The following is a 13,032-nucleotide window of genomic DNA, read 5'->3' on the forward strand; positions in this document are numbered from 1 at the left end:
AAAGTTTTCCGACCATTTGCCAATTATTTATATCTACATTTCTCATGCCTGTCACCCATATTTTGACATCACCCAGAATCACCTCTCCAGTCATCTTTCCTGTCTGATGTCCTGTCCTCACTGCTTTGGAGCCCCTTCTCCTTGGTTAATCTTATCACTAAGTACCTTCCCAAAGAGTTCCAATATAAACCCTGGTATCTCTTTTTCATAAATAACCTTCCCTATAACCTCAACCTTTTTTCAAAAATACCTTGTCCCCTATGTCTTAACTAAGAGCTAATTTTCCACCAAGAAGACCACTTCTCTCTTAAGTAAAAGCTACTCATTTTCTCACTGCCCAAGTCCCATAGGGATAGTGTAAACCATTCACTTAAATCCACACTTGCTCTCTTGGCCTCTCAATTAGACTATATTCATTCAGCTACATCACTCAGCTGTGGTACAGCAGACATCCTCTGCAGTTGGTGGCACAACAGCTCCCCTCTCATCCACAGAAACAGGACCCTAACAGCCATCTTACAAGACATTACAAGATAACATCCCACTCCAGCTAAAGTTGATGGGACCTTGAGCAAACCTCTAACTCAGTCTGAAACCATTAGATTCTCTCTTCTGGTAACTTGGAATTGGGATTCAGAAAATCTCTGAGTGTGGCTAAAATTACAACATGTAAGCTCAGAATATACAGGGCAGTTATAATCTCCCAGGTAAACAAGGAATCACAAAGAGCCAGTCTCGAAAGACAAAGCTAGTGAAATATTTGACACAAAAGGAGTGAAACAAAAATAGAAAAAAAGCAAAGATGAGAAAACAAGAACAAAGAGCAGAAATTACATTCTAAACAGCTTTCCAGATCCAGGCTCTAGTCCCTTCCTGAGATCTGGCTGTATTCCTGTGTTTGAGTCCTACTCGTTGACTCATAGTAATTTCTTCTTGTTATTTAAGCTAGTTTGAGTTAATTTCTGGTACTTGCAACCAAAGAGTCTAAAGTAGTAGAACACTCTATTCGTGTACTGACATCCAGTCATTTCTCCATGTCCATCAACAACAGTATTTTTCACTGTGCTAACTTCTATCATTACATTGGTAACATCAACATCCATTAGATAATCTTTACCCGTCAAACAACCTAGGCCTCACAGTTCAGTAATTTCACTTGCAATGACCGTCAGCTTTGCATAACTTAAACCACATGCTCCACGGCCACACCGTCATCATTCCATACTAGTCTGCCTTTTGATTCTTCAATCCAATTCACGCTGATTGAGTACCTACAACATTCTAAAGCCAACATGCCACTCTTTGACCTCCTTCATAAAATAGCTTAACTCTTTTACTCTAAAAGAGATACTATGCTCAATTTTCAATTTCACCAAGACTAACAGTCCCTTCACCTCTCCCTTTCCTCAGTTTAACAGCCCCCAGCCTTACCTTACTTCTATTCAGCTAGACTCTATGGCTGATTACTTTAATTCTGCTTTGCCTGATATCCTCAGTACTCCTCAACCTTTTGTCCTTCTGTCACATTCATACTAAATATACCCAACCTTGTATCAACCTACCATTAGTCTTCTCTACTCCCACCCATAGACAGTTGAAAGTCACAGGGGAAAAAATCACAATCTCAGTGCTACGGATGAGATTTCCCTCCTTTTGTCGAAGCCCTATTTTTCCATCTGCTTTTGAACTCCATTCTCTTTCATTTCCTCAGACCTCGCTCTGTACCATTTATTCCCTAAATTATTTTCAAGGTCATTGACTCCACAGCTGCTTATCCACAAGTGATAAATATACTAGAATTTATTCCATACTAAACAACCTTTTCTGATTATATCTGCATCAAGCAGTCACCCTTCCTACTGATCATAACTAAACTACTTGAATGAACAGCGTGTACTGGTGTGCAGAAAAAGGCTAACACCCCAGGACTGCTTACAAGGTTGGCCCCTAGAAGGGATCTGGGAACAAGATTCTCAAATTGCTCTTACTCAACTGATAAATGTGATTCACCATGCCTAGACTTTCCATGCAAACAATAGAGCTTATGCTGAACAAACACTTTCCTTCTGGGATTGTGGAAGTTTTGGTACACACATAGGCTGCCTATATGACCAACCATTACTAAAATCTTTGGCACTAGGGCTCTAGTGAGCTTTAATGAGCTTCCCTAGGCAGAAACATCACACATGTTGCTGCATCTTCACTGCTGCTGGGAAAGCGAGCTCTGTACAGCCTCTCATGGGAAGAAGAAAGCATAAGGAAGCCTACATATGGAATCTATCAGACTCTATTTGTCTTTTTCCCTTATGATTTAGCGTATATCCTTAGAACATCACTATAATAAACCTTGGTTGTGAGTACAACTATATGCTGAGTCCTAGTGAATGTCCGAAAGTGGAGGTGGTGGTGAGAACCCCTAACACAATTCTATCTCCATTTTCTCACCTCCCATCAGTTTCTTAAAATCATTAATCTGAAGGCCCTACTTTATTTCAGAAAATAATACTATCAAGTCATTCACATAAATCACTACCTAACTCTAAACTATTTTTCATATTTCTTTGTTCTCTTGCACTACATCCAGGAAGAATTTCCTAGATAAATCTTCCAGCTTGATAATTTCCTCTACAGCTAACTTCATTCTGCTATCCAACCCACCTGGAGTTGTTAGGTTGGTGTTTTGTTTTGTTTTGTTTTGTTTTGTTTTGTTTTAGTTAATTCATTTATTTTGAGAAAGTGCAACCAGTTGCAGGGCAGAGAGGAGGAGAGGGAGGGAGAGAATCCCAAGCAGGTCCTGCATTGTCAACACAAAGCCCAACATGGGGCTTGAACCCATGAACCATGAGGTTATGATCTGGGCCAAAATCAAAAGTCAGACACAACCAACAGAGCCACCCAGGCATGCCTGGGGCTTTTTAATTAACATTTCCAAGGTCTCTAATTGGTTTTTTCCTAATAGTCGGTCATTATTTTCTGGATTGATATCTTCTCTCATCTTGCAAACAAATGTTCTGTTTGCTTTTTATAAACTGCTCCCTCTGATATTACCTAAAAAGAATGAAGTAGTTACAAATGTACTAAGAAAAGATATCTAGGGGCACCTAGGTGGCTTGGTTGGTTAAGCATCCAACTCTTGATTTCAGCTCAGGTCATGATATGGTTTGTGAGTTCGGGCTCCACACTGACAATATAGAATCTGCTTGAGATCCTCTCTCTCCCTTTCTTTCTGCCAAACTACTCATGCTTTTTATCCTCTCTCTCTCAAAATATTAAAGAATCTTTTAAAAAAAAAAAGATATCCAAGTTTTTTAAAAAACTGCAGAAAAATACATTTACATTACAAGGGGGTGGAGAGCATAAGGCCAAAACTGAACATATTTATATAAATGCATAGGAAAATAAGTACCTAGAAGGATAATCAAAAAGTAGAGAACAGTTGGGAGTGGGAGTGAAAAGACCTTCACTTTTTACTCTCTACACTTCTAGATGTTTGTATTTTTATTTTACAAAGAAAACTGGTCTTTATGTCATTTGTGTACACTTTTAAGCTAGGGAAATAAACAGGAAGAAATTCTTCTAAGATGACAAAATGCCAGCGGTAAGACAAAGGCTGAAGAATTTTAAGTTATTTTTTTTAGTTTTCAAATTTTCTTTAATGTAAGTATAATCCTTTTAATAAGTAAAAAAAAGACATTTAACAATTTTAGAATTTATGAGTATGATTTGAAAAGAGGAAGAAAAAAAAACTACCTTACTGTTTTGAAATCAAACCTACCCTCTTTCTCCAAAAGCAATGGCAGATGAGCTTATTGAGATCAATTCTGCAGCCATGAGGAAAAGCTAGATAAAATGTTAAAATCACCTGTTTGAAGACTCGAGAATTACGAAGGAAGTAGGGGCTTGAAGGGCAAGAACTCAGAAGAAAAGGAACCCAGAGAGAGGAGCAAGACATCTGGTATAAAATATCCTCTACAGGCACTATTTTCAAAATGGGAGCTAGGAGGCTAAACACAGCTTTCAGCAGTATCACAGGAATGGGGAAACAAACACTGAAGTTCCAGGCCACTGAAGAGGAAAGGTCCTGGTTATTTCTCCAGGCTTTCAGTTAGGATCCCCAAAGGGCTACACTCTAGGAATTCAGTTGCACCAAAAAGAAACCAGACTCCCAAAACTAAAGAGTAGTTTCTGAACAATTCAATCCTTGACTGAGTTAAGATGTCTTACTCCTAACCCTGTGTAGGAACAAAAGTAAATGTTCTCTGAAGGAGGAAAACATGATGTAAAATCTCAAATTATTTCCACAATTTTTCAGACATAATGTCTAATAATCACAAATATGCAGGTATGCCAAAAAAGAAACGAGACTAGAAATCAAAAGGACATGAGAAGAAAAACTAAGAAAGATCTAGAAGAGAGTTATATCAATTAGTCATCTAACAAGGTTTTTAAATAACTAGAATACATTCAAAAAGCTTAATGATAAAATGAAGAATTCCAACAGAGAACTGGAAACTATTTTAAAATTCAAATGAAAATTCCAAAAGTGAAAGTAAAATAATTGAAATTACATACTCAATGGATGAATTTAACATCAGCTTACAGCTAAAGATGGCTTAATACACTGGAAGATAGGTCAGAAAACATTATCCAGTTTGAAAAATGGGAAAAAAAAGGTGGAAAATATAGAAAAGAACATAAGAAACTGAAGATTAATGGGAGTTGTCCACAGAAGAGTCTTCTGAGTTCAACTTTACAGAAAACATGAAAGTATCACATGAAAGTGTGACAGAAAACATGAAAGTGAGAAAGAGCAGGATTTATATGTAAAGTTACTTTAACTATGTGACAATTTTGCAAACCATTATTAAAAATTTCACAATGTAGTTGGAATCTCCCAATACTTTGCAAAAAAAAAAAAAGAAAAAAGAAAATTCTCAATTTAATATGTAAAAGTTCTTCAGGGGATGGGCTAAATGGGTGATGGGCATTAAGGAGGGTACTTGTTGGGATGAGCATTAGGTGTTATATGTAAGTGACAAATCACTAAATTCTACTCCTGAAATCATTATTATGCTGTATGTTAACTACCTTACTTTAAATAAAATTTTTTAAAAAAGTTCTTTGGTTTACCTAAGAAACAAAAACAAGATGAACTTAACAAACTTTTCCCATAGAAAAGGGACATTCATGGCTATCAAGAAGAATCTTTAGAAATATCCAGAATGAAATAACCTTATAAATCCAGCTGAACAAACATATAAATCTCAATAAAATTGCAGAAGAAAACAAGACTGAAAAATTTTACACAGTACCAGTTTTAACCGTTCTTTTCTCCTTTTGCCGAAGGAGGCACTTGACCCAGGTTCTGATTCCTTTTTTCCATCCTCATCCTCATCTTCATCTTCATCATCCTCAAAACACCAATCTGGCAACAGAGGTGGGGGTGGTGCTTCCTCTATATCACCATAGCGACGAAAAAGTTCTTTCAAATAATCGCCCTTATAAATTCCTGGTGGTCTGGCTTGAGCAAAAGTAGCAACTGCTGCTTCAATACTACGGAAAACAAACACCATGGAGTTTCCTCACTACTCTTCGTTTCTGCAGATTTATCAAAACTCACTCTTTCTATATCATACACCAAATGAAGTATAGTATGTCTATAAAATGGACAAATCACAGTCCCTGCTCCACGGGCATTCAATCTACTGAGGGACAAATTCCTTCTGAAACAGCTGTAACATAAGGTACACTGATAATTCCTAAAACCTAGAGGTAAGCTGCAATGAGTATATAGAAAAGACCTGGGTAAAGTCTGTGAAAAATTTAAATAAAGCCTTGAAGGTTGAGGTCTGACTCTAAGGGAAATCAGAGAAACGTGAATAGCCATATGAATAAAAGTAAGAGGCTGCTAGCTTTTAAGAACTTTCAACAGCCCCAGGTAATCAGTACACAGGTGGTCAGACAGAGGCCAAGCATAGGGCGAGGCTGACGGGAGGCTGCGGTTACTGTGAAAAGCACCTGAAAGGCCAGAAAGGCGGAGCCAGAAGGGATGCAGCGAACCACTGAGAACGTAGAAACAGGGAAGTATACGTCACATGTGTGCTTCAGCTGATTATATTCAGAGAAGGACCTATTGTGTGAAAGGTTTTATAAACAAAAGTAATGACCTTCAATCAGCAAACAAGAAAGTTCAGGTATTCGGTAGTAATATTCCATATCCCTGAGGAATTTCAGGCAACAAAGGCTCTAATCTCTCAGGGTCACTTCAATAAAGACATGTTAATTGGTTCAAAGAAAGTAATTCTGTCTCAAAAATACCTCCTCCATATACCATTATAAGTTTTCCTAATATTCAACAGCTGTTTAAAAAAGGTATTATTAAAAGAACAAACAAGGGATGCCTAGCTGGCTCCTTCCGTACAGCATTTGACTCCTGATAAAGAGTCATTAGTTCGAGCTGCACTTTGGGCACAGAGCTTACTTTAAAAAAAAAAAAGAAAAGAACAATAACAACAGTAGTAACTTCCAAAGGTGAATGCAAACAAAACATCAGGAGGGAAAAAACATATCTCTGATAATTCTGGAATATGTGAAAAAATCTGGAAAAGAAAATACATAGTATATAAAATCCATAAGCACTCAACTAAAATGCCACTTAATACAAAACACCAGGTAATTAATGGTATTCTAAAGATTCAGCAAGTCTAAAATGAGAACCACTTCAAATTTTATTAATCATGACTTTACCCAAAATTTAGCAATATAAAAGGCTAAAACTAAAAAATTAGTAAATTTTTGTATCAATTACTAGTCTTCCTCCATTATAATAAGAAACAAATACCTCCAATCCATTTTCTCCACCAAAAAGGCACATATGAGGAAACCAGTGCGATTGAAACCATGGGTACAATGAACACCTAGAAAATAAAGTAACCTTGGTTTAAAATTAATAAATCACTTCAGAAGCCACACCTTGCTTTAAAACTCCAACCTGCAATCAAAACGTTTTAATGATTTTAAAATAACTACATTTTTTCAAAATTTCTTACATTTATCTATTACTGAGAGACAGAGAGAGCATGAGCAGGGGAGGGGCAGAGAGAGGGGGAGACACAGAAACTGAAGCAGGCTCCAGGCTCCGCGCTGTCAGCACAGAACCCGGCGTGGGACTCAAACATACAAGCCAAGGGGCGCCTGGGTGGCTCAGTCGGTTAAGCCTCCGACTTCGGCTCAGGTCAGATCTCATGTTCATGGGTTCGAGCCCCACGCCAGGCTCTGTGCTGACAGCTAACTCAGAGCCTGGAGCCTGCTTCCGGTCTGTGTCTCCTTCTCTCTCTGCCGCTCCCCCTCTCATGCTCTGTCTCTCTCTGTATCAAAAATAAATAAAACATTAAAAAAATTAAAAAAAAAAAAACATACAAGCCGAGAGATCAATGATCTGGACCGAAGTCGGACACTTAACCAACTGAGCCACCCAGGCGCCCCTAAAATAACTACATTTTTTTAAATGTGACTCTCTCGTATAAGTATTAGTAACTTGTCAGTTAACTTGCTTAGTACCTAATTTATAGCACTAGCTAGTTTAGTATTATTGGTTATAAATTATTTCTAAGATCTGAAGATTTCTCTTAAAACTAAAAGATCCAAGCACTCTAAAGAGAAGGCTGGGTTTTTTTTATTTTTTTTTTAATTTTAGTGAGAGAGAGAGAGAGACAGACAGACAGAGAGACAGAGACGGAGACAGAGAGAGAGAGAGAGAGAGAGAGAGAGAGAGAGAGAGAGAGAGAGAATCTTAAGCAGGCTCCTTGCTCAGTGCAGAGCCCAACGTGTGGCTCCATCTGGGATTATGACCTGAGCCGAAATCAAGAGTCAAACACTCAACTAACTGAGCCACCCAGGAGCCCCAGAAGGTACTTTTATCAAACATACAATTCTAAAGGATGGACATTCAGACACACACACACACGACACTTCACTGGATATAGAAAATATCTGACTAATGGATAGTAAGTATAATAAAAATAAAACCAAATGATAGCATTTTTATATTACCTTATAACATTTAAAATAAATTTTCAGAAACACCTTCTGAAAAAAGGAATTTATTTTTCTTAAACCTTTTTCAGGACATTTTCAAGATTAGTGTGATCCTACCTCTATATTCCAAAGTTTATTTATTTACTTTAAGAGAGACAGAGACAGCACAAGTGGGGAAGCAGCAGAGAGAAAGTGGGAGGAAGGGAAAGAGGGGGAGAGAGAGAGAGGGAGGGAGGGAGGGAGAGAGAATCCCAAACAAGATCCACACTGCCAGCACACAGCCAGATGTGGGACTCGAACCCATGAAGCCGTGAGATCATAAGCCAAAATCAAAAGCCAGACACTTAACCAACTAAGCCACCCAGGTGCCCATGACTGCATTTTTAAATAATTTTAACTACTTTAAAAAAGTAATTAAAACAGCTTGGTGGACACTACTAACATAACAACATTCCTTACACATTAACCTACTCTCCTGCAAACCTCAAAAATGAAGCTTATCCTGTTATCTCTGTTTAACGGAAGGATATCCTGACATTTAAGACTATACCTTCTTAACAAACTACTCTCCTCTTTGTATATACCGAATCCTGACAGAGGGCAACCAAAATCAAATACAGTAATAAACTAAAAGTTAGAATTATAAAACTTCTAGAAGAAAATAGCGAGAAAAATCTTTGCAACCTTAATGTAAGAAAAGACTTCTTAGACAAAACATGAAATAAAAGGAAATATTGACAAATTGGACTACTTCATGATGGTAAATGTTTGCTCTTTGAAGGGTGTCATTAAAAAAATAAAAACACCAGCCACAGAATATATTCATGTTATATATAAAGGACTTAAATCCAGAAGATACGAAGAACACTTATCATTCAATAAGACAAATACCCTAATCTTTTTAAAACTGGGCAAAAGATTTAAATTAATAAAATGAAAAGGCAACCTACAGAATGGGAGAGAAATTTTGCAAACCATATATCAGATAAGAGACTAATATCCAAAATATATAAAGAACTCACACAACTCAACATAAAAACAAGCCAATGAAAAAATGGCCATAGGATCCGAATAGACATTTTTCTACAGACATTTGAATGGCCACAAAGTACATGAAAAGATGCTTAACATCACTAATCATCAGGGAAATGCAAATCAAAACCACAATGAGATTACCTCACACCTGTAAATGGCTATCATCAAGAAGACAAGAGGTAAGTATTGGCAAGGATGCGAGGAAATGGGAACCCTCATACACTGTTGGTAGGAATGTAAATTGGTTCAACCACCACAGACAACATTATGGAGGTTCCTCAAGAAATTAAATCTAGATCTACCATACGATCCAGCAATGTCACTCTGGGTATATACCTAAAGAAAATGGGATATTGAAGAGATATATGCACTTCCATGTTTACTGAAGCATTATTCACAATAGCCAAGATATGGAACAACATAAATGCCCATCAACCAATGAATGAATGAATATAAAGAAGATGTGGGGTGTGGGGGTGGGTGTGAATGAAATATTAGCCATGAGAAAGAACATTTGCAACAACAGAGATGGACTTAAACATATTATGCTAAATGAGGTAAGTTGGACAGTAAAAGACAAGTACTGTACAATATTACTTAAATGTGAAATCTAAAATAAGCCAGACTTGGGGCACCTGAGTGGCTCAGTCGGTTGAGCATCCGACTTCGGCTCAGGTCATGATCTCACAGTTCATGGGCTTGAGCCCTGCATCAGGCTCTATGCTGACAGCTCAGAGCCTGGAGCCTGCTTCTAATTCTGGGTGTCCCCCTCTCTGCCCCTCCCCTGCTCATGATCTGTCTCTGTCTCTCAAAAATAAATAAATGTTAAAAAAATTTTTTAATAAAAATAAAAAAGACAGACTTATAAAAATAGGCAGTAAAATGTGTGTTACCAGGAAATGAAGGGTAAGAGGGGTGGTATAGGACAGAGTTATCTAAGGGTACAAACTTGCAATGAGTAGCAAATAAGACCTGGAGATCTAATGCACAGTTTAGTGAATACAGACAACAATACTGTATTATGATCATCAAACTTGTGAAGAAACTAAAACTTAAATTACTCCAACCATTAAAAAGAAAAAATAATTATGTAACATGATAGAGGTGCTAATTAAACAAATTAAGCAATTAAAATAAATTAAAACAAATGCCTGGGTCGGTCAGGCGTCCAACTTCATTCAGCTCAGGTCATGATCTCATGGTATGTGGGTTCAAGCACTTCTCTGTCTCTCAAAATTGCATAAATGTTAAAAAAAAATTTAAGAGAGAGTGCAATTAGGGGATGGGCAGAGAGAAGAATCTGAAGACACAGAATCCGAAGTAGGCTCCAGGCAGAGCTGTTAGGACCCAGGCACCCCTAAAAAAAATCTATCTAATAAAAAAAATTTTCTAAAAAATGTAATCTATAGAGACAGAAAGTAGAAAGAGATTGTCTAATCTACAACTAAGGGTTGAAGACAGGATGGACACAGAGGGGCATAAGATACAAATGTGCTAAATTTTGAGTGTAGGTTCGCAGGTATCTACGTTATTAAATGGTACGTGCAGTTTATTAAATAACCTCAATAATATAATGTTGATTGTTTTTAAAACTAGATGTTGAAGTGAGGTGCTGATATAAGTCTGCAACTGGCATTAATAACATATTCCAAATGTTAACCTTCACCAATCTGGCCTTGTTTTCAGCAACTGACTCCATCAAAAATGTTATAACTTTGATACATTTCTGAAGGTATACCAATAAAGTATCACTTTCCTGTTATTTCTGTAACAGGGTAAAAGTTCCTTCCAGAAAAAGGCTTTTGCTACTTAAAAAAAAATTTGAAAACCAGTATTTTAGTGTTACCATCAACTAAACCAAATCACATGTTTCTACATTCACAGCAAATAATCATTAAATTTAGAATAAAAACTTTAGTCAATGAACAACACTCAACTAACAAGGATACAAAGGAACTTCAGACAGGAGTGATCTATGCAAATAAAAATATATTTGAATCAAAACACTACATATAGCAAACTATAAATCAATCAGAATGGCTAAAGCATGGAAAATAAGAAAGTAATATCAAATGCATACTTTATTTGGAGACAATAAAAGGGTCAGCATTCTGAAGAAACTTGTGTACAAAGATTATAAAAGGCAAAGGAGAGATATTAAAATTTTTGAAGCATGGCAATAACATTTTCAAGGTTTAGAAAACACACTCCAGTGGCAGCTCAACAGAAGTAGGGAGCAACAATGAAAGCAAGAACAACACTAACTAAGGCATCTCGGTAATTTATGTGAGAGATAAGGGTCTAAATGACAAGGGTCATGGTGATGAGAATCATGAGAGAAGCCTGAAGAGACATTTAACGCAGAGCCTCCAATCCGAGGGGTGAATGACTATCAAAACAGAGAAAAGATGTAAAAGGAGTCTCTGGTTTCTGCCGTGGGGGACTAACTGGGCAGTGGCACCAGTGACTAGGTTAGAAAACAAAGGAGTTTACTTCAGTCACATGGGCAAGGCAATGACAAAGGCTGGTGGTGATGAGCTTAAGGTCCTTTTGGGTCCTACCAACTATTTGAAAATGACGGCAAAGAGCTTCACAGAGGTGTGTGGCTAGAATTACAGATTAAAGAATATTCAATAAACCAATAATCAATAGTCAACTATGGAAGGGGTCTATGTTATAGGTAAGATCAGTAAGTATGGCATGTAAAATAAGAGAAGAAAATGAATAATGAAATCTGAGGAAAACCAACCTTTCAAGAGTACGGTGGGGAGTGGGATTGCCTTAAAAAATGTTTTAAAAGACAGAATAAACCATCATAGGGTCAAGAAAACAAAAAGAATATGGGGTCATATTCAACAAAAAAAGAGGATGTTTCAAGACATGGGTGTTCTACTGTGTAAATGTCACACAATGATAAGAACTGATAATCACTATTTGAGTAAGAGTGCTCTGGTGGGGACTCCCCATTGCAATGGTGTAAATGGGGAAAAATGGATTCAAATAAATCTTTCAAAATATCAGCTGGGAAGTGGGAGGGGAAAAATAAAACAAAAAACAAAAAGGTGTGGAGTTTTTTTGAAGGGGGAGGTATCATTTAATATTAAAAACTTAGATATGTTTATGGGTTAAGAAGGACCTGTTTAAATTACAGAGGTTGATATTAATAGGTAACAAGAATACAACTGAAATGAAGTTTCTGAAGAAACAGGATCAAAAACAGAGATCAAACTTGAACAGAAAAAGACACCCCTTAGAAATAAATGACTGTAATCATAAAACTCCATAAAGTCCATCATCTCCATTGCTTTTTAAGAAAGGGGTCTCAAAATATCTATCATGCGACTGGAAGCCAAAAGAAAGCTGGAGTAGCCATACTTATATCAGACAAACTAGACTTTAAAGTAAAGGCAGTAACGAAAGATGAAGAAGGACAATAACAATTACAGGGTCTCTCTATCAGGAAGACATAACAATTATAAACATCTACGTACCGAATTCAGAAGAACCCAAATATATAAAACACTTAATCATAAACAGAAACAATCTTATTGATAAGAATGTGCTAACTGCAGGGGACTTTAATACTACACTTACAGCAATGGATAGATCAACCAGACAGAAAATCACTAAAGAAACAATGGACCTGAACTACACATTGGAACAGATGAAATTGATAGATATATTTAGAACTCTGCATCCTGAAGCTAGGAAATTCACCTTCTTCTCGAGTGCACATGGCACATTCTCCAAGATAGATCACATACTGAAGCATAAAGCAGCCCTCCATAAATATAAACAAATTGAGATCATACCATGCACACTTACAGATCACCATGCTATGAAACTTGAAATCAATCACAGGAAAGTTTGGAAAACGTCCAAAACTGTGTAGGTTAAAAACTATTCTACTACAGGATGATTGGACCAATCAGGCAATAAGAGAAGAAATTTAAAAATATA

At 36.9% G+C, this 13,032-nt stretch overlaps 1 protein-coding gene across 1 annotated transcript in view; it reads right to left on the reverse strand.

The window, feature by feature from the left end:
• Window positions 1-13,032, reverse strand: part of RNGTT (RNA guanylyltransferase and 5'-phosphatase) — a 306,020-nt gene that overhangs the window by 266,719 nt on the left and 26,269 nt on the right. The window contains exons 5-6 of the mRNA XM_029944807.1: window positions 6,842-6,917; window positions 5,313-5,553 (exon numbers count right to left, since the gene is read on the reverse strand). Coding sequence (XP_029800667.1) covers window positions 5,313-5,553; window positions 6,842-6,917 — 317 coding nt within the window. The remainder of the gene's footprint in view (window positions 1-5,312; window positions 5,554-6,841; window positions 6,918-13,032) is intronic.

The sequence above is a fragment of the Suricata suricatta genome, chromosome 7 (genome assembly GCF_006229205.1).
Source record: "Suricata suricatta isolate VVHF042 chromosome 7, meerkat_22Aug2017_6uvM2_HiC, whole genome shotgun sequence".
NCBI classification, from domain to species: domain Eukaryota; kingdom Metazoa; phylum Chordata; class Mammalia; order Carnivora; family Herpestidae; genus Suricata; species Suricata suricatta.